The following is a 22814-nucleotide window of genomic DNA, read 5'->3' as shown; positions in this document are numbered from 1 at the left end:
AAACCAGTTTATTAGCACCATATTTGTTCAGAGACAGCACTCTCGAACGCTTCAGTTTTCAAGATAAAACCACTACAAGAAAAATCTGTACATAGTAGCAAGTGAAAAAATGAAAGGACACTTCAAATACAAATTATTATATTTCTATGTGTCTTCCTGTTACAAGTTTTACATTTCGTATTTTACATTATCGAATAGCCTTTAATGTAACTTGTCATAAAAGGCAGACATTTATTTAAAAATGAAGGGAAAACTTTGGACCACAGTGAAATGAATAAGACCTGTGGCACCAATCCGAATCTTACATCACACAAGAACATAGAGGGTGTAATTTGTTGAGCAAATCATTTTCCATCGGCTTTCACCAAAACTTTGAAGGACAACTATAGCCGTCCATGCAGCTTATTTCAAGAAAGCAGAGAAAAGTTAAGAAGGAATCTTCCAGATAGAAGCACTATTCCAGAATTATAACGTCGTAATAAAGAGATCGTCTTCAGGAGCTTCTTGTGACGGTGCGGGTCTCAGAAGCGCCCGCGCCGAATATCTGTTGAAGTCTCGTACTTCGCAACGCTCCATACCAAGGTGTTCCATGTAACGTGCATCTGCCAGTGTTGCCGCTGCACTTTCAAGCTCAGATTCTTCCAGTGAATAGGCTAAAAGATACGGTAATTGTTTCTGGTATTCAAAAGATGTGGAGAATACAAAATCACTTTTTTTTTCGACAATGACACGTTACCTTCTGCAATTTCTCGTCGTGCCGCTTCAACAACACGCTCATCCATGTATCTACCCAATGCCAAGGCTTCACCAACAAGACGTCCAGTTAAGCCCTCTTCATTTCTATCTGGCCTTAACACTGGTCTGTTTGAAAGAGGTAGCCGAACTGATTTCCCATCTGGTGCTGGTCTAAATGACAATTAGGTATCCGCTTAGCAATCTGAACTATTTCGGAATTTCTACGGAAATTACCATAAAGTAAAAATTAGCTAAGGTTAGGTTACCTGTATGTGCCTTCAAAAGCTTCACTTATATCGGCTGGCACACCAGCAATGGCCATTGCTTGATTTCTTGCTAGCATGAAAGGTTTTCTTAAGCCTTTCCCAGGCCTACCATTGTTCATCCACGTCTCATCATTTCGTAGTCTATTCGTGTCTCTCCTTTCGCCCCATTCCTCTTCTTCATCTGTATCCAAAGGCATGCTGTGAACAGAATTTATTAATTAACGTTGTAATGTTTGATCAATATGAAAAGTTATTCTAGACTGTGGCTTTTAGAAATTCTAAATGAATTCAAACAAACCTTCTGTTGGCCAGTATATAATGACTTTCAGCATTAAGAGCCAATCGTGACACAAGTAAATCATTTTCTAATAATTTTTGATTAAAGGATATATTTGGAGAAGGTATTTGAGGTAGGCGTCGTTGTAAAACACCACCGTTGGAACGTGCCGAAGGTGGAATATTGATTGAACAGTTAGAAGTTAAGTGGCCATGGGCTGTTACTGACACCATGTCATTATTACCATACAATGAACGTGTTGGTGATAGTTGATTGTTGGCTGAAATTATTAATATCTTTCAAAAGCATAGTTATGCTTCCTGCTACAGGGAAGGACTAATAATCACTAGCGAGTAAATGAGCTTGTTTTAAAATGTATCTTTTCAACAAATTTCAAAACTTAGTGTCACCAAAATTCGACAGCAGGTAGACAGTTGCAGTGTATATCAGTTGTACTTTTCTAATGTTTTGATAAAAAAATATCGCACTTTATATGTGATTTAAATTTACTTATATTTAAATTTAACTGTGAAGTTGAGATCTTTCAAAAATACATGTTACATACGTACTGATTTTTTAAATTCAAAAAATAAAAGTTTGATGCAAGTTTAGAAAGCACACCAGTCATTGAAAGTGATCGAGTTGTTCGGTCTTCACGATAAATTTGATTCGCTCGGGCCGAACCACCGAGTGCCGAAATGATGTTGTTGAAAAGTGAGTGTGGACGCTGGAAATGAATTTTCATTTTTTGTTGAAGTTAAAGCTCATTTTCTCAACAGTAAAGTCTTCCCAAAAAATCCAAAAGAGACCCAATGTGCAAACAACAAAATTTTAAAAAACCAAATGAAAACAACTCTGTGTTGAGGTTCTTCGACGTCTAACGTGAAGTCAGTTTCCAAATTGCCAGAAATTGCTCGCTTTAATTCTGGTCCAATTTCATGCAGCGTTCGCAAGCCTGCTTGTAAAGCCATTGCTTGTGAGGTCTGTTGCGGCACTATTCCTTAAATTAAGCATAAATCTTATTGTATACGAACTCATCTAATCATTAAAAACTGTAATAAAATCGCTTTTTCCTCAGTTTCATATCACGGAATTTTTCTGATCCCTTATGCTCACAAAAATTTTTGTCTGTTACTTTATCTCATGAAGAAAACAATATTAATGGCTGCTTACCTTTGGATTCCAGTTCTTTTCTTTTTTTAAATCTACGAAAATAATCTTGAATCAGAAAAGTGGCATAAAATTTTCCAACAGTAACGTCATCGTCTCCTGAAGTGAAGGGAACTTTTTCAGGGGTAGAATTCAATTTTTAATTCAAATTTCAACATTTTTTGAATAACAGTACCCAAAAATATTACGTTTCAATAGTTGAAGAGAAATACAACATCGTTTTATAATTTTATATTCCGTATAATTGCTTTTTATACCAATAGATGGTAAGCAACAACGACGTTTTTCTAATAAAATATTTAGGAATTTGATTTTAGAATAAAATGCAATAATAACATAAAGTTTTAATCCAAAATTCATTAAACTGTAGTAAAAGCATCACTTCCTGCAGGTGGCACTACTTCATCCAACATTTTCTGTGGGGTACGCTTCCAAATTCGACGGATGGCTGATCGTAATTGTTCATTTACTTCGTCGATATTACCTTCTGTGTAAATTTTTAAATTTGTTCGTACCAGAGCAAACAGTGTTGCATTAAAACACACTGTGCCATCTGAATTCAGTGGCATATTCATTGACACCAAACGCTGCAACCTTCCCAATGTAATACTTAATAAAGTATGGTAAAAAAATTTATATGAAGTTGAATTTAGCTGTGAATTCAGCTCTGGCCAACTATATAATCGTTATCTCATCTAAAATACTCTTCCCTCAAAATATTCTTTTGCGACTGCTGCTTTTCTCATAAATTTGTAATATAAAACACTTCCCTTTCAATCAAATGACGCTGGCAAAAAAAGAAACAAATGCAAGCTAATTCAAGCAAAATGATTTGGATTAGGTAAATTACAAATAAGTAATAGTTAACGAAGGAGCTCTACTAAAAAAGTTCAAGCGCGGATAAGTTGAACATGAAATCACTACCAAAGTATTTATATTGTAGCGAGCAGTGAAATAATTTTGGTGACCTTTTGGGTAAAGATCAATGAAATTGAAGGTTACTAAATTTGGATTTCATAAAAAATACCTTGCAAGCAAGTCGGTGTGGACAAAGTTTACCAAATCCTAATGGTGGTGAAATTTTACGTAACAGAGTAACGACATCCAAATGCTTTATTCGTCCTTTTGCGTCTGGATCATATTCTGACCATAATCGGACAAATTCTTCTAGGTGATGTGGTCCAAGGATACTCCAATCTCGAGTTAAGTAGTCGAAATTATCCATAATAACTGCCACAAACAAATTTATGACCTTTAAAAGAGCTTGTGCAAAAAATTAGAGTTAAAGTTAAATTCATTTTTTTAAAGTTAAACGTTTCATTTTTACAAGTTAAGATTACCAAGAAGGAACAAAGCATGAAGAATGAGATGAAATACGGATAGGCGAAATCCACACCACATTTCGCATCTGGATTTTGCTTGTAGTCATCACTAGCCGGATCACATTTCACTTCATCTCTGTCCGAACAAGAAAGCATTATCTCTTGCCAAGCTTCACCGGTTGCCGACCTATTACAATTTTATACATTAGACTTCCATATTTCTACTAATCATGCTGAGAGAATTCAACTTTCGATAAATTAAATCTGGCTAAAATTGGCAAAAAAATACCGAAAAAGGACAAGTACAGCAGCAGGAAATGTGTGAAAGTTGTTGTTGCGATGAATATGCGTCTCATCATTTAATGCTACTTTCCCAAATACCTAAAAACACTGATTACTAACAGGATTTATTGATTAATAAAGTTTAATGTTAAAGAAAAATGCCACCAATCTTGTTTGCAACAACTTCAAAATTAAAAAATAATAGGAACACTTTAAAATGAACAACATCGCATTTGAGTCGAAAACCATTTAAGTTCATCGAAAAAATATACCTGCATCCCAATAACGGCATAAATAAAGAATAACAAAACGATTAGAAGAGCAACGTACGGCAGCGCCTGTAAAATCAAAAATTAATAAGTGATAAAATTAGATGACAATGTTCTTAAACGAAAGTGAATTCTTAGGTTCTTAAAAAGCATGTTAAATGCAAACCTGGAAACTCTTCATAAAAGTCCATAGTAATGTTCGAATACCTTCTCCTCTACTTAACAATTTCACCAACCGCATCACACGGAAAAGACGAAAAAAATTAATGCTTATGATATTTGAGCCAGGCGAGAGCTTCCCGTAAATAATATCAATAAATGAACCTAACACAATAACAAAATCAAATGCATTCCACCTGCAAAATGGAGAGATATAAGTTGAATATTCAATATTCGAAAGCTCAGAAACTTGCAAGTTATTAAAATGAAAAAGCACTGAAAATGACAATGTCTTGCTTGCTCCTAGGTTGGTTACATCCCCAGAAGTTTCAATTAAAAAACTATGTGTTGAAAAGCCAAGGTCAAGTAAGGTTAAATATATTGGCTGACACATGAAATATCGTTTCGCGTAATCCTGTTTCCATCAAATACACGCAAGACCAGTGCCAGGCTCAAGGTGAGAAGGGAGAACAAATGACTTGTTTGTTTATTTTACTTTCTCACAATGAAAAAGAAAAAGTTTTGAAACGAGCAAAAATCTTACCTGTCTCCAAAGTAATTTTTGGGATTTAAGGCGATGATTTTAAATACTGCTTCAAGTGCGAAAACTCCCGTGAAAATAAGATTGAGCACATCGAGTACGTGGTCCATGCCAGGATCTGGAGGATAATGTTTCATCGCCAGCGTAGTCGTGTTAAGTAAGATGATGATGAATATGACATATTCAAAGAACTGCGACGTTACGAACCACCAAACACGATATTGAAAACGATTGCGAGGTATATATCGCCGATGTGGTTTTGCTTTTAATGCAAATTCAATACACTTACGCTGAAAATATAGCAATCAAAAATTTAAATGATAAGTAAGAGGAGGCAAAATGTACACATGTGGCTGAAATGTCAAAAGATTTTCCACAGAATTCATGAAATGATTTAAGTTGTCAAGCAAACGCGAAATCTTACTTGATTTTTGTCTAGCTCACAATTTTCATATTCTCTTTCTCCTTCATTTTGGAAAGTAACGATAACGAAACCAACGAAGATGTTCATCATGAAGAATGCAATAACAACAATGAATGTGATAAAAAATATAGCAACCGCTTGACGAGCATTATATACTGGGCCATGGTCTTCTTCGTTGGAGTTTATGGCCACATACAGCAGACTGAGATCATAATTATTTTAATGCGATCGACAAGACTAACCTGACCTCTATGCATCATTTTCTATTTACTGAGACCCTAACACGCGTCGAATGAAGCCAGTTCCACTCTAGTCTATTCCACCCGTTATTTCAAAATCGCAGACGCATCATTTCAGACAAGATGTTTTCTTAAATACTTTTTTCTTCAGATTTTTGAAGAATACAAATAAAAGATTCAATTCAATAGAGTAGTCATGGAAATTCATGGAATGTTAGTTATACACGTTTTTTGCTGGAAAATTGTAAGACCAATTCAAAAAATAAAACTCACTCAGGCCAACCTTCAAAGGTGGAAACAACAAATAGCGAAATCATAGCGTCACCAACGTTATCGAAATTAAAATCATTCTTAATCCATTCACGTCTCATTCGCAGAGGTTTCATAGGATCACCATCTTCATAGGCCAGAAATTCACCTCTATAATAAAATATAGTTAATCAAATAATTCACTGATAGAAGAGACAACAATATTTTTTCACTCGATTTCTTTTAATAAAATAGGCATCAACCTGCATTCATATTCAGTCATCTTCGACTCATCAGTGCAACGGAAGAAAGTACCCTTGAATAGTTGTACGCCAATAATGGCAAACATGAACTGCAGCATGAATGTAACTAACATGATGTTACCAATCGTTTTTACCGCCACAATAACACACTGTACAACGTGCTATAAAAAGGTTATTTCCTTATCGTTGAAATTAAATCTCTTCTCAACTTTTAACAAATTTCTAGTTTCGTACTTATCGAAATGAAATGAATTAGGGTAAAGCATGCAACCTTAAGGCCTTTGGCTCTATTGATTGCCCTCAATGGTCTCAACACTCGCAGAACTCGAAGGATTTTAACAACAGATATAGCGTCTGATTTGAGGACGAAAGATACAAGAGACACAGCGACAACAAGAATATCCAGCAGATTGAACGCATTTCGACAAAATGAACCTTTGTGAAACATTAGTCCATAAACGACCACCTTCAGCGTTATTTCAACAGTGAATACCGTGGTGAAAAAGTAGTCGAAATAATTCAGAATCTATAAGAGCATAAAAACTTCACAGTTCAAGAAGACAACACTTATACAGGCTTTACTTTTTTAGTAGTATTATTCTATTTGGTACTACACCTACCAAACAGATACGAAAGAAATCCAATATATGGGACACAAGTCATAAGTTACCAATATTTGAAATTTGGAACTCTTAACTATATAATCATATAGCATATTTAAACTATATCATATGAACTTGATAAGACAGTACTCAAAATTGCTAACAAACTAGATGACAAACAAACATAACCATACTGTATTAAGTAAAGCTGAAAATAACCTACTGTATTACGGGGTGATTGGGCTTCTAGAGGATCTTCTGCTGCAAGCATTGCACTGGACACGAGAATGCATATCAACACACTGTTTGTGAAGTAGGAGTGGTTGACAATTTTATTACAAAATACTCTGAAACGCTTTAAATGATCCACAAAATAAAAAATATGTTTTAGAAATTTAAAAGAGATAACAGTACTGACAAATTCAGGTATCAGCAAATAACAATAAAGTAACTTTCCCAAGTAAAACAAAGGTATATTGTTATTCCACATTATATTTTTTAAAAAATTCATTCCGATCGAACTTCGTACTTCTCGGCAGATGTTCATATGTTATTCCAGTGAGATATTGAGGAAATTTCTCAGTTTTAATGTTTATAAAGCATTTAAAAGTTCACCGAAAAGGATTGGTATGAGAAAGAATGAACAGTGATGAAGCTTTCGGGATAGGTTTTTGTTGTTTGGCAGTAACCAATTCTGACATCCGACGTGGTCGTGCAGTTATTATTTCGCCGCCTTCCTCTTCTTCTTCCATAACTATTCTGAAATTAATTTTAATATAATTCTGAAAATTTACAGGATTTGAAATTTCGCTCATAACTTTAGCAAAGTTAACTAAACATTATCTAGGTAATATCACTACATAGCTAATCACGTAGGACATGTTGTATGCAGAACAAAACGAATCGAAGTGATTCTCGTTTTCAAATAACTTAAAAAAAAAGACAAAAATGGTAGCCCCAAATTCGTCGCTGATAATGCGTATTAAACGTGTCATATTAACCGAAGATTTCAACAAATATTAAATGTAAGCTGGGAAAAACCTGCTATCATCTCTCGTCTCCTCATTACCATTTTCATCATATTTTTCATCCTCATAGTCATCTTCCGCCACTTCTTCTTCAACTTCTGTAACACCATCTTCAGTCGACTTGAAGTGAGAATATTTATTTATTAATGGGCTTTAGAAAATTGTTTGAAAGTTTAAATCAATGCCCTCAAATCATCTTAAAATATTAAGGAAGATAAAAGTATACCTGCTTGTTCTTCTTCTTTCTCAGCATTTGTTAAGCTGTCTGCATCGGCTAAGTTATCAACCGCAATGGCAAGGAAGACGTTGAGCAATATGTAATTACCACAAATGAATAAAACAATAAAATAAACGGAAACAAGCACGCCCCATGAGCCAACACCGCCAAATGATGCGATACCGTTATACATTACTGTATTCCAGTCTTCACCAGTTAGAATCTAAAATATATACTAGATTAATAAAAATACAAATTATATATATAGCATAATGTTATGGAATTAATTAAATTTAGTTTTGTGTAAATATTAAACTCGAATTTCACAATTCTGTTCTGTCATCACTATATTTTATTTCAATACTGAATTAATTACCGCTGCATATGATAACTGACTCGCTTTCAAAAACATAAAAGAGGAGTTCTGAGTGCACTGGGACAAACAACACATTGTTTTTTCAAATGTTGACTAGGATTTTACATCTCTAATTTCACTGTACTTCATTAAGTGGTAATGGTCGGTGCTGCTAGTAGCGTTTGGCTTACATTGTCTAGTCCAAGTTTTTTTTGAATTGCTCACTAGAAAAAGAAAAAAAAAAAGTCAATAATTACCTGAAAAACAGTCAATAATGCTTGAATAAATGTATCGAAGTTTGCACGTGGTTTAGGATTCATTGGGTTGAAATTAAATTTACCACCAAATACCTAGAATCAAAGCATTAAATTTATACTAAGCATCTGAAGTTAAAGTTTTGAGAGCCTACGAATTTTGAAGCTACTTTGAAGTTGTGAGATAACCTCAGTCGTATTTAGTTTGCGACTACATCACAAATAAGAAGATTCAATATCACAAAATTTGTGGGAATCTTAAGACCCATCAAATTATTACCTGCATTCCAAGTAAAGCGAAAATAACTATAAATAGAAAAAGGAGTAGCAGAAGTGACATAATGGAGCGAAGAGAATTGAGCAGAGAAGAAACAAGGTTGCGCAACGAGGTCCAGTACCTGCAATTCATTCGAATGTTAATTATCTAATTCACTCTTCTAAAGATCCCGACATCATACTATAATACGAAAAAATAACGCCTGAGTAAGTCAGGAATATATGATCCGAAGCATTGGATAAGCAGAGATAATAATGTTAAATGTTACTTAATGAAATCTGAATTTAGCTTAACCAGGTGGTATAAGGAAGCTACATAAAATATTATGTTTGAGATTTTCAAAACAATAATTTGTGTGGATTTTCCTCAAAGCATTGTAGGCACTCATTCTGTGATTTTTTTCTGGAAGAATATGATACGAGTCACGTCAGTGTTGTGGTGCTGCAATCCTTTTAATTGAAAATGTATCATTCTAGAAAATCCAGCAATATAGTCTAAAATTTTAAAAATAACTAACTCCAAAAATTATGCAAGCAGGAAAATGTCTATTCAATAAGTCAAAATATAGTTAATTCCAACTTACTTGGTAACTTTGAATATTCTAAGAAGACGAGCTGAGCGCAGTACAGAAACACCCAACGGCTTCATCAGATCAAAATACACAAGAACAAATTCGACAATAGAACTGAGAAGAAATGTAAACAATAGAGTGATTTAAACATATTAAGAATCTTAATTTTACAAAACTGAATAAGAACAGCAACTGAACTACTGGAAATAGAAAAGGAAATCGATTATTCACGAACCTTATAACAACGAAACAATCAAATCTGTTAAACTGTGACGTCGTGTAAGTTGTCAGCCCGAGTGAATACATTTTCAAAATCATTTCCATTGAAAACAATATAACAAAAAATAAATTTGCCACTGCTAAAACAACAACTTTGAAACTATCACTTCGTTGAAAAAAAAAGGAAAAAGTACTTTCGCGTAACTAAAAGTTGAAAAGCTTTCAAACCAATCCCCAAATAAAGCAATTGTTTTTCCCGTCTAGCAAATTTAATTACCAATTAAAATGAAATATTATTTCATTGGAAGAATAGATACCATTCTCATAAGTCATCTTTATGTTCTAAAAGGAAACTGGGATGTAGCAGGACCCTTAAATCAGACTAATCAATATAGAAGTTACCTTTCATGATCATTCAAGCAATACTATTAATGACTATTAAAGTTTATGAGTTTATAGCAAGAATGAGAATGAACCTTTTTTCCGGAGGAAGTGACTTTTCAAATACTATTAATAAAATACAAAAACAAACTTTGGAAATGATCAAGCCATGGTTCCTGTTTGTAGTGCTCGGTGGTTAGAACAAGTGTATTGAGCAATACTAGAACAATCACAAGCCAGTAAAATGTTTGCGATTTTACTAGCCTGAAACAAAACTGAAAATATAATCAATCTTCGATGAAATGATCTAATCATTATTTAAATTACAAGGACAGAATAAAACCAATAAATTCAGAAGCAATCATTAAAAATTCGTCCAACCTTCGACAACCACGTCGACATCGCCGATTCAATTTCTGCATTCTACGTAGTCTTTTCTTCCACCATGAAGGTCTGGAATCATCTGTTTTCTCATCGGTCTCTTCATCAAGCTCTTCACCTGTAGCATTTACTTTCAACTGTTGATGATTGTTTCTCATGCATAATCAAACCAATTTTTTTTTCAAGTCAATCGCTTAAAAACAATGTGAAGACACTTTTGAAAATAATCTTTTTTTCTCTAATAGTACAACAACATAATGTTTTATAGCAACACTGAAAAAGGGTTTGAAAAGGGCTTAAAATTCATACCGTTAAACTGCTGCTCATCCTCCTGTTCATCATCATTAACGGGTTCAATATCCTCCGCCTGATTAATCCAATCCAAATAACCCTATAGGTTTAGTATTATTATAGCTTGTGCGATTTATAACCACTAAAAAAATTCGAAAAACATACTTTTAAATCTTCTTCAAGTTGCTGTTTTTCTCGAAATTTCTGGAAAAGGCCACGAGCTCTTGCTTTTTCCCTCTCTTTGGAAAATTCCCTGAAAATAGAAATTTAATCCCGACGGATCAAATAACAACAAGTGAGCTGAATAAATTCCAATAGAAGGTACAAATAAAAATTATACGAATGTCAAAAAGTATACAAACCCCGAAAGTACACCAAGCACCAAGTTCAGCACGAAGAAAGAGCCTAAAATAACGAGAGTTACAAAATATATCCATGGCCATTCTCGACCGACTGCATCATTAACCTGAAATATAAACAGCCTCTAAAATTCGTAAGGGTAATTTTTTATAAAAAGGTTATTTGGAAGACAACATGTAAAAATCTCATCTAAGTTTTGGCTTCGAAGAAATATGAACTGTAATATGAATCGTGAAAATATCATCAGTTGCTGATGATAATTTGCTAATTTTTCGAGATAAAATCCATTGATTAAAAGACTACAATTTTTTTCTTTCATTTCCAGTAATTATAATTCAGGATTCGAATTTGACTATTCACCAACCCAATACATTACATCAGTCCAGCCCTCAAGTGAGACACATTGGAAGACAGTCAACATGGCCAGGCCAAAATTGTCGAAATTTGTTATTCCATTATTTGGTCCTTGCCAAGATGTGTTCGACGTACAGACCCAGTGTACACCTTCGTAGTGTCCTGTTCAAATTTTATGAAATTGGAATTTTGATAATGTTTCAATCATAAAATATATCATAATTTTAGAGAGATTAGAAGTCCGTCAGGCAAGTAACTTATTTGAATATTTTCAATGTTAGCAGTAGGTGAATCCCTCTTGACAAGAAACTGATGGAAGTATATGACTTGTCATTGCATCACAATCCAAAAGTTTTCATATCAAATTGTCAAGTTGTAGAGATCATCCTAATGATTTCATCCATTAATGCAAAAATTTTGTAGCAGTAGTGCTAACCCTAAAGAAGTTTCATGATCGGTAATAATATTTGAATTCTCTAATTTCAGATGAAATTTCAAACAAAGTTTAATTACCATTTGGTTGGCAGTGGAATGCAGAAGATGCAAAACCACATGTTGAAGGCGTATGCTGCGCTAGCTCTCCAGTCGTTGGGTCAAAGCTAAAATGAGCTATTTTTTTTTTCTTTTTAAAAGAATATTGAACTGGAGATGGGTTTATTACACAATTTTATAGCAAATTCAATTTTTATTTCACGTAACTTCAAATTTTTAGGAAAGCTGCAAAGTTTATAAAAGAATAACCATGTTGAATGAAGTTTGCCACAAAACAATTCCAGTCCAATTATTGCGTATATGATAATAACAAACATGACTAATAGTGCGATATGAAGCAATGGAATCATAGCACGAAGAATTGCGTTTAACACAACTTGTAAACCTTCAACTTATTTCCGTTTAAATCAATGAAGCTGATATTTCTGCGCATTTTCACTTTTTAAATAATTCGTAATCTATGCTTTAAAATATATTTTAAATTTCTATTTCCCTTCATCATTTATAAACCAGCCACATTATAACGAATCGATGATGTAATACACGACAGAATATTTCTTTAAAAAAAAGCCTTTTTTCATATTCACTTCCCTTTTTCTTTTAATTCTGGATCCCCAGAGTGGAAAGAAAATGATCAACTTCTAGTATTTATTTTTAACGAGACTATACAGTATACTATTCCAAAAACTTGAATTTCTTTTTAAACGAAGTGTAAAATGTGCAATTATACTCAAATAATTATAATAAAATGTTTGCAAGCAGATCCTTCTAATTATAAACATGCGAATGTGATAAACTAACTAGGCACTCCAGATACAAGACGCAAAGGACGCAATACTCGAAATGCTCTAAGCGCTTTCACATCAAAACCTTGAATGTTCATCCTGGATAACGCCGTGCTCACTAGTCTGTAATCATAAATTAATCATTTTTACTCATTTTCTATTAATAATAAATTAATATGACTTATATTCGCTAATCATGTGGATGCTTTCTCGACTTTTTAAGCAGCTCGGAACGAAACTTTACCCAATAACAACGATGATGAAATCGAGTATATTCCATGCGTTCCTGAGGTAGGCACCAGGATGAAATAAAAATCCTAGTGCAATAACTTTTAACACGCATTCTATTGTAAATACAACTATGAACAAATACTCTATTTGCTCCTGCAATTATAAAAATATTAATTACATCTGATAATTCAACCATGTTGAATTAGACTTTTCCAAATTTCATACTAGCTTCTTTTTTCTTCATCAACTGGCTTAAGATCAACAGCACACTGTTTTTTTTTTTTTTTTACTTAGTTGCTAGTTGCTTGACCAATACCAAAATCTTTACCAATTAACAGTGTCTGAAATTCTGCTCTCGGTAAAAATGCTCATAATAATAGAACACATTTAAGATCAGCAATTTGAAAGATTATAAAATAACCAAAATAATATTTTTCGTGTCAGAATCTTGAGCAGGATAGGGTTGATAAACAGCCAACGCGATGCAATTTGCACATATCATCAACAAAATTAGCCATTCAAAGGGTCTGAAATTTGGAATTTTACGGTAATAAATTATATAATACAATATATTGAACTGAAAAACTAATACAAATATGGAGAAAATTGGGAAATAAAAGGACAACAAATTTTGCTTGTCCGTAAAATGGAAACAGTGAACAAACGTTCTCTTCCTCCTGTTATTTTATCACCAATTAAAAGACTTCACCTCCATTCAACAATGGTTATACAAGCCTTCCTGAGGGGGTTCGAGAGTGTGAGACACAATAGCGAGCGTTCACTCCTCTCTACTACATTATTTTGTCGCATCGGTTTACGTTGTTGCTGCCTTTTTTTTGCAGCTTCCGATTGCGATGTGGCTGCAACTGCCGCCTGAAAAAGTATGAAAATATATATATAATTTAAAGTTATATTATATATTACTTTCCTTTTTTTGAACAGCAGAAATTTTTCCAAAGAAATTCTTTCAAAACTTTATGTTTTATACCAAGAATACAAAAAAATTCACTTGAAGCGTTTGTTGCCACAAATCGGATTTGTGTGGATCTTCCGCATGATGGTCGTCCTCCTCCGTTGAGGACGCCATCATACTAACTAACACTGAAATTTTAATAATTATTTCAAGAGTAAACAAAAAAATGTAACTGGTACCAAAAAGATGTGATTTTTTCTCCAATGTGTCATACGATACAAGAAAATGTAATGATGAGAAAGGATAATTAATGGTTGGAAGTAAAAACTGTCAAAGCATAGAAATAGTTCTATCAGTTTTTGAAAACTTCAGCTTTTCAGTAAATACAGAGAAAAAGCAAATCGATTGAAAGGAAAAGCTGCAAAGAAGCAAGACAAATTGAGATCCCTGAATCCATACACTAACAGTTTACGAGAAAGTAAGAGAATTAAAACCTGAAAAACTAAAAAAACGAACTGTATAATAAGAGTTGACAAGTTAATAATTCTTGCTATATCTATACTCACTATTAGTTGATTTTTGACAAATAAACTTGACTTTCATTTCATTAGTTCACATTTCATTTTTTCACAAATAAAATATGGAAGAAATGAAATTTGAAAATTAAAATGAGAAATAGGCGCAGCAAAACCATTAGTGTTGAATGTTAGAAACGGTTTCGTTTTTGAAATTTACCATGAATCGGTAACTGACAGGAAATTGGTGGGTTTTGGGACCAAAATGAAGGCAGCTCAGGTTTTGCTCAAGTTTGAAAATGTCTCAAGATTTCTGAGACTTTAAAAACATGCACTTCACATTCCCAACTTATTTAGTAAGAGTGTAAGTAGACTTCAACTGGTTTGTGGATGAATTGGATACACGTAAAGTATGGTACAAAAACGGTGATTTAATGTTATTATGATAACGGAAAGAATAGTTTCACCCAATTTATAACCAATTGCCAAAGAAGAGAGTATCATGAACACTTTAAATCTACGGATATCTGAGACCCAAAATCATATTTATGCTTTGTATTCTAGAAAAAAATATTGGTTAATCAATGAGGGTGATCTTAGTGATAAAAGTGGAGATATCTCTGATTTCCCTAAAATGAACTCATTGCCGCAGTGCTTATATATACAAATTCCAAATCTTCTCGACAGAATTTGTATCATTTTGGAAAAATGAAAGATGTGGTTGAATTTCGATTAGATAAATTAAACATAATATTAATTAATTATAACTGCTATTTCTCTTTTTTTCTATCAGGCAAAGGGTTGAATTTGTGCATTTTTTTTTTTATGTTAGAAAATTCGCATATTGCGAATTGGAAAAGTCAATGTTCAGCGTAGCAGAATGCATTCCTGTGCAAATATTTTTTCCTTACCATAATAAATGAAAATTTTTGGAATACTCTTGAAATATCTAAAAATTTCTAAATGAATGCCTTCTGATTAACTCCTCTGAAATCTCTCCGGTAAGATGATTTTAAGCGAAACGGAAGGAATATTCGCAACTATTTTACAATTCTTTTCAACGGCCTTTTTTTCCAATTGAACATTTTAGAAGTTTGGAGCATATTTTGCAGACAGCAATTAAGATAAAAAAAAAAAAAAAAACCACTTTATACATGAGTGAGGTGAAGCCCACACTTTTTTGGAGTACAGAATTTTCGATGTTATCAAATCTAGATGGTTAAAAAGTTGTTTACTTAATTTTCAACTTCTTAGTTTAACTCTATTTTATAGGTGCTTATTTTTGCTGATGGAAATTACCAAGTCGACGAAAAGTGACTGCACCAAGTGGTAGTGAATAGTTGGTGTAAGATGCAAACAAACTGTGATATCGTTAAAAAAAAAAGGGATGAAGAAGCAGAAACTTCACATGACAAGTGCAGGGAGAGGGTTTAACAAAGTCAGTAGTAAATCAAACCAAAGTCTAAAACTTGTCAACACTGACTGCGGATACATCTCTTTAACTATTAGATTTAGTCGCAAATGGGGTACAAATGGAGATATTATACAGTTATCAAAAGTGTCGTAAACTATAGAAATAATCATTGCAATCCATAAACTCACTGATAAGCTTAATTAATGTGTTTTGGTTTTCAAAAAACAGACACACTGGTCCTGCTTGGTATAACTGTTGCAAAGCAGTCCGCAATTTTCCCAAGTGACAAATTATTTCGAAACTCATTCCTAAAAAATTGCAACTGCAATTTATGAAATGTTTTTTTTTTTTTTTATTAAATATGTTTCCGAAATGAAATGAGATTCTACTATAAAGGTATCAAAATTAGTAAAGACTTTCTCTAACAAGCAGTAATCAGGATTTTAATACAGAATTTTTTTTTTCTTACGAAGTAAAAGAAAAAATATTTAAGCATGGTTTTCAAATAATACGTGCAGCCAGGAGGACATAGTAAGGACAGCTGAAAGAAAATTGAATCACTGAATCCCCCTGAGGAGAATGTCCAATTAGGTTGACCGGAACTATAAGCTTCCTAATTACCACAAGTTCTGTTCCATACTGAATTGTCTTTTTCGCCACTGCTTTTGATAAATGAAAATTCTAATGAAATACCACGATTTTTTTCTCCCTTTGTTTCCCACTTTTTAAAAAACATCGCAATTACTGCAAGTTGGGAATTTTTTTTATCATAATAAATCGAACACAGAAATTTAATGTCCTAAACACATTCAAAGGAAAATAAAAAAATGCTGAAAAATAGTTCTCAATAAAATTTGAAATTAAATGAAATCCTCTCTCTATACATATATATAAGGTATGAGAAGAGTATCTATAATTTATTGCAAGTTAGTTACATAAACGGTGGTAATATCGAATATCGATGAATATCTGACAAAAGATTTGTTCACACAGTTTCTCAGTTATGCAACAGAAGAATCTGATCTAATAAAGCGAGAAATCAGGTGCTATTTCGATGACTTAAAATGGCTAGGGAATACGAAAGGTAGTTTTTATCTGTTATCTCTCGCCAGTCAAATTTTATAAATAGCATAATTCTAAATTTCCACAGCCAAATTCCAGAACGTTAGGAATAATTAAAATCGAGAAATATTTATATCTAAAAATCTGGAGAAAAGTAATTAGAATTTATTTTCAATTCAAAAATTCAAAGCTCAGAATTTACAAAGGCATTTCCAAATGGAGAAAGAAATTCAAAAACAGTGCATCAATTGAACTATTTACTGATAGCGCTAAGAAGCATGATTTATGAGTAAATGATTAAGAGATGCTGAGTAAAGGTGTGAATTACTAAGGAAATCCTGAGATACCAAATTAAGGAGTAATTTGGAACAGCATATTACTTATACAACTTACATCCGCAACTTACATACGAATCATATAGGCAGTATATGGATTTTCTAACCGCGCTTTTTCTAAACATTATATATATATATATATATATATATATATATATATATTGAGAGCAGAAATTAATGACGGAAATATAAAAAAGGTTGAGATGAACTGGTAGATTTGGAGCAATCTGGGATTGAGTGCGAAGTAAATTATACTGGTTGATTAGTTAATATTCCTTCCCATCGCTAAATTATTAGGGAGCATTTTTCTATTTCATTGCAAGCACAAATACTGAGAGAAGTAATTAATGACAGCGTTATTAATACTGGTACCAAAAAAGATGTAATGTTAAGGTAGGAAAGTAATGGAATAGGAAACAATAATAATAGTAATAACAATAATAATAAGCAGTTAAAACAGATACTCTTACCCGACATGTAGAAGGGACTAGTTCATTTGTTCTCGAGGAACAGTTTCTTCCACCAACGAGCTACCCGACGAGCAACGCAAACTCTCCCCCTCAGCTATTGATTTCTGAGGGAACAACACGATCAGCAGTAGTAGCAGCAATGAAGGCCGCAGCAGTAGTAGCAGCAGCACTTCTAGCATAAAGCTAGTAAAGTAAGCTCTCTTCACCAACTCGCAAATACTTGATTCTGCTACACTCGGTGGGGTGGCATGTCTATATCCCTGAAAGTACGCTGAAGCAACGGCAGCGCTCTTGTCAGTTTTGCCTCAACTGCTACTGCTGCTGCAGTCGTTGTTGTGTTGCAAGCATGCGTTCGTACTGCGTGCTAAGCTTGCTGCTATCTAGCTAGCTATCTGTGCTGTCCAGAACCACTGCTAGCTATTCATTTAGACACATCTTTCTTCATCCACCGATATTCTCCGTTTAATGAGAGCGATGTCGGCAGCAGAAGCACTAACCAAGTAGCCAAAGGCCTCCTTTCATTAGCTAGCAACGCTCTCCCTCTTCAAATGACGACGATTCTGCTAACTGCTAACTTCCTCCCAAGTGTCTTCTTTTCCCCTCCAGCCTTCACTGCTTCCTCGCCAACACGGTGAATGGTTACGGCGATCGCTGAAATCTAACATAGCGAGTACTGTCGGAAAAACCGGATTATAATACGTATAAATAAAATTATATTAAATCCATAGAATTAAAGACTGTCTTGTCTGAACATTCCTTGGACAAATGTCTCAGGTCTCAGTGTCACGTAAGAAATCATTTATCCAATATTCATCATCCATATAGCTGAGTTTATTTACATTGTTACTTAACTTGCATTGTTTGTTAACAAAGAACACGTGCTGGATCAGCTCCTCATTTAGTTGACCTCTTTTGTTTGTCGGTTCCTTACTAACTGTAAATTATACTCGAATTTGGCATCGTTTAGCTGACCTCCTCTGCGATATTTCAAATCATGCGTCTTGTTATCAGTTAATGCTCACTGTATAAGAAGTTATAACCTTTATTGAGCAATTCACTATCTCCTGCAAACTACATCTTTAAGCTTTCTAATATTGTTCAGTAACTACGATCAATGATGATCTTTATCTCAGTAAAATAAAGATTGATCAAACGTCGCTTTCTCTGCAAAGCAACAAATATAATCTACTGAAACTATTATCAGAGCCTATTTGACAACACCTTTATAGAGCCAGTTTGCTTGATGGGTGACTGTTAGGTGGGCAAGCTGTTTGGTATACTGGGACTACCGACGCAGGAATGTCACTTCCTTATAAAATGTTCTTGGTGAAAGGCGCGTTGGTTTTTGCATCTTTCATTGGAACTTTCCTCCCACAACTGAGCTGGGTGCAAGCCAATGTTGATCTCCATTTATGCCGGTCTCGTTCTTTTTTCACTTGTTTGACACATAATTTGTTACCAAACGGACGCAGATACATTCGATTTCAGACACCAAATAGTTGTTATGAAGAAGAGCTGACTCGAGCAGATTGTAAAGCCGAATAGTTGTTGCTTTGCAGAGAAAGCGACGTTTGATCAATCTTTATTTTATTGATAGAAAGCTTGAGGATGTAGTTTACAGGACAGTAGTGAATCCCATATTGCTCATTAAAGGTTATAACTCCTTATACTACAGTACCCCATAACGCATGATTTCAATGCCGCAAACGAGATCAGTTAAACAAAGTGTTAACCTCGTCATCAGTTCTAGGTGATGAGTTGGCAAACCACAAAGGAGATCAGCTAGACGAACCTTGTGAAATTCTAATTTACTGTTAGTAAGGAACCGGCAAACAATAAAAGAGGTGAATTAAATGAGCTTATAATTGTAAACAATCTAGTCGGGGATAAATTTCAAACTACTTCCTCATTTTTTCCGGAGACTACATCCTCATTTCTGCAGACTCCATTAATCGTACCTGTCTTTCTTTCAGGTATAATATGAATTTTTCTCACGCATCTCTTCAAAACAAGAAAGCGGCAGATAAGCAAAGCGACATGAAGTAATATGAGGGCTACATAAGGGACTATACGACCTTCTAAACCACAACACTTACACCATCAACATCCACATTTCCATCACAAGCTTCGATGTAGAATGTCAACTAGCTCCCAATTATCCACTGTGCTATTTAAATCACGTACAAGAATATGCATATCTGCACATTTCAAACAAACAATGTGCACTACCACTTCAATTACGGAGCAATCCGGAGAATATTTTCGATATTCGCCCAAAAATTTCGCCAGGTTTGAAGACGACATAACAACGGAAATCATTAAAACACTGCCAACAATCTCCAACTTTAAAATGCATTGCTTGGTCTAACAAACATCACCTGCACCGCATTGTCAACCTTTATTCAGACTTCAACTAAATTTCACTTAACAAAATAAGTGAGCTCCCTACAGTATATTTGAACTCTCAGTAATACCAAAAAATAGTACCGTCCCTTTACAAATTTTTTTTTTTTTTCGCAAGCATTACGAAGAATACAATTCTCGTTCTCATACCTGCTTTAATTATGGGGACCGATAAATTAATGAATTATGAATATAATACTTGGAGCTGGTATCATCCGGAGAAACCAATTCTGTTAGGTTATTGGGATTCTCAAATATGATGCCATGTTGTAAGTCACATAAATATATGTTAATGTTCTTTCCTTCATAAAACATCAATTTTGAAATAACAAAACAAGGATAATGAAAAAGAATCAATCGAAAAGACCGAAACCCATATCTTCATCAGACTCCTCCTCTTTCTCTTTCTTTTCCTCCTTTTTCGCTGATGAAGCTGTGACAGCATCTTTATTATCTGCGAGGGAAGTAGCAGCACTAGCAGTAAGTGTACCACCTGATACAAAAAAATATCAATACAATGCTACTCATGCCTACAAAAATGCAGTTGAAAATCCAATTACTTAAGTCCAGGCGATCCGTAAACACTGTTTTAAAAAAAAATTCTCAATTTACCATCTGTTAAATATATACTATGATTCTAGAAGTTCCATGAACATTCTCAACTATTTTATGAGCAGGAAGTTCTTCTCCAACCCACAACAAGGACTGGATTCTTGACTGGGATTCAGATCCATTAGAAGACATGTATTCTTTCTTAAAAAGTGACTTGAAGAAGTATCATTAAATCTTTTTATGAGGTCTCCAAAGGTATGTCGAGCAGCTAACTTTTAGAAAAAACATAAGCCCAATGCGTAATTATAAACAAGAGCGAACCGATACATGGCGGTGCAGCTGATATTGATGCGAGGTACTTTGATCCTTCCCTTATCAATTCATCCAACGTTTTCCCTTCCATTTTCTTAATAACATCTTCAACTTTATCATGTTCGCAATCGACACCTACTGATCCGAGAATATTTCCGATGTCATTCGCTGTTACATGATGCTTGGCTCCCATCGCTGCCAACATGTAAGCTGACACATACCTCATGTTTATGTAGTAAATAATTCCTGAAATGTTGAGGAGCAGTCTTCTTAAAAACTTCTTGAAAAGGAGATATGTTGTTCGACCATGCAATAAACTGGAAGTAAAACACTCAAAATCGGACTTATACAAAGTCTCCCACCCATTTACCTGATGCTACACTTAATCACCTAATTATATCTTAATAATAATTACTCCTCACCACTGCTACATACTACAAATAATGTCTTTATGTATATATATATATGTAAAGATAACTGAAATGGATAATACTACCCCTTCTGAGTACCATGTCTACCTAATTTTCCTCCTCCAACTAGCTTTATACTTACTAAGTCCTTCAGTAAAAAACATTTAAAATGTATATGTCACTCTAAAAGTCCCGCTTCTTACCAATAACAAAGGGGATGAACTAGAGAAATGAATATCACAAATACGAAGAATAAACCAATGCGAGGCTCGTGCCCGTTTTTCCACCAAACCACCGCAAACAGAAGATTCATCTGCATATTAGATGAAAACGTCTCTTCCTAGCCACAACAAAACGCGAGTTACCCACCTCACAACACATGCAGAGCTTCAGTCACCCCATCATACAAGCATAACACTCAACGGCAAACGCTTGACCTACGTTCTATTTCGCAGATATTGCTTGGCCCTGGTCGTACCCACGTTGAAAACCGTTAGTCCCAGAGGTACCTTAGCACCAGCTACTTGTTCATTGGTATTAACTGTTAGGAAATGAGGTCGGAGAGTGGGGTATCCTTTAAGATGGAGTGATCTTAATGGCGACTACTAAGAAGTTGATTTATGAATAATGATAAGTTCGATAAGTGGATATCTACGGTATAAATAAGCTTCGCATGTAATGAATTTAAAGTAGGTTCGAACTATCGGAAAATGTGAAACCAACTTTTCTATTAATGCTGTGCATAAGAATAAGAAAAATGTACTTCGCAACATGGCAGAACATCTGTTGAACATATAACGGATATGACCTGTCATCACAAACAATAAAGCGGGAATGTCCTACAGAGTAAAGGCAACGTGATAAGATACAGCGCCCCTATGTGTAGGTGAAAGTGTCCGAACATTCTCTGATGATTATGAAGTAAAATCCGTGAATATATTTAAAAAAGATGGAATTTGGAGCAGACGACACAACCTTTCACGTCAAGCCCAGCTAGTTTTGGTTTCTAGGAAAAAAAACGAAGCATGTTGCATTGTATCTGCGTCCTTGCTTTATTGCGTTCATTTGCAAAATTTACAAGGCTTGTTTTGAAGTGACTCATGTTTTGTCGTGTTAACATTTACTAATCACCAAAACAGAAATCACTATAGAACATTTTGGTGTGCAGACCAGGACTTGGAAGAAATCAGAATAGCGGAACACTGTTAATATCAGTAAGCGATCGAAGATTTCTTCTACCTGGTAGCATCAGAAATTTTGGAAGGTTGATTAGAAGCTCAAAGCTAAAAAATCATTCGCAAAATAAACCTTGTCCAGTTGAGTAATTGCCTAATATCATGCTTTACCAAAGAAATACATATACCCAGCATAAACGAAATTTGAGTTCAACAAAAAAACTCCTGCGCATGCAAAGGGCTGTTAACACTGAACTTT

The 22814-nt window shown here is 34.2% G+C and overlaps 2 protein-coding genes across 2 annotated transcripts; both read right to left on the bottom strand.

The window, feature by feature from the left end:
• Nucleotides 1-465: 465 nt before the first annotated feature.
• Nucleotides 466-17710, bottom strand: Bma-egl-19 (Uncharacterized protein; the record flags this gene model as incomplete). Its single annotated transcript, XM_001899329.2, has 40 exons — nt 466-653; nt 737-906; nt 1002-1199; nt 1300-1558; nt 1900-2005; nt 2133-2278; nt 2452-2547; nt 2831-3035; nt 3476-3700; nt 3789-3957; nt 4060-4151; nt 4325-4390; nt 4488-4677; nt 5025-5311; nt 5446-5647; nt 5958-6104; nt 6197-6357; nt 6468-6722; nt 7022-7145; nt 7414-7557; nt 7840-7924; nt 8053-8266; nt 8656-8748; nt 8933-9050; nt 9513-9614; nt 9736-9859; nt 10252-10364; nt 10482-10599; nt 10791-10872; nt 10938-11025; nt 11135-11238; nt 11497-11648; nt 12000-12085; nt 12228-12363; nt 12780-12886; nt 13008-13147; nt 13416-13521; nt 13704-13867; nt 14004-14095; nt 17704-17710. 40 exons carry the CDS (start codon nt 17708-17710, stop codon nt 466-468), a joined length of 5661 nt encoding a protein of 1886 aa, XP_001899364.2.
• A 2749-nt stretch (nt 17711-20459) lies between these two features.
• On the bottom strand, nt 20460-21196 carry Bm6949 (Uncharacterized protein; the record flags this gene model as incomplete). The annotated part of the gene is made up of 2 exons (XM_001899330.2): nt 20460-20599; nt 20980-21196. 2 exons carry the CDS (start codon nt 21194-21196, stop codon nt 20460-20462), a joined length of 357 nt encoding a protein of 118 aa, XP_001899365.1.
• Nucleotides 21197-22814: the final 1618 nt, after the last annotated feature.

The sequence above is a fragment of the Brugia malayi genome, assembly GCF_000002995.4.
Source record: "Brugia malayi strain FR3 genome assembly, contig: Bm_v4_ChrX_scaffold_001, whole genome shotgun sequence".
Lineage (NCBI taxonomy): Eukaryota > Metazoa > Nematoda > Chromadorea > Rhabditida > Onchocercidae > Brugia > Brugia malayi.
Note: the sequence above shows the minus strand (reverse complement) of the source record. Positions and strands in the feature narration are given on the sequence as shown.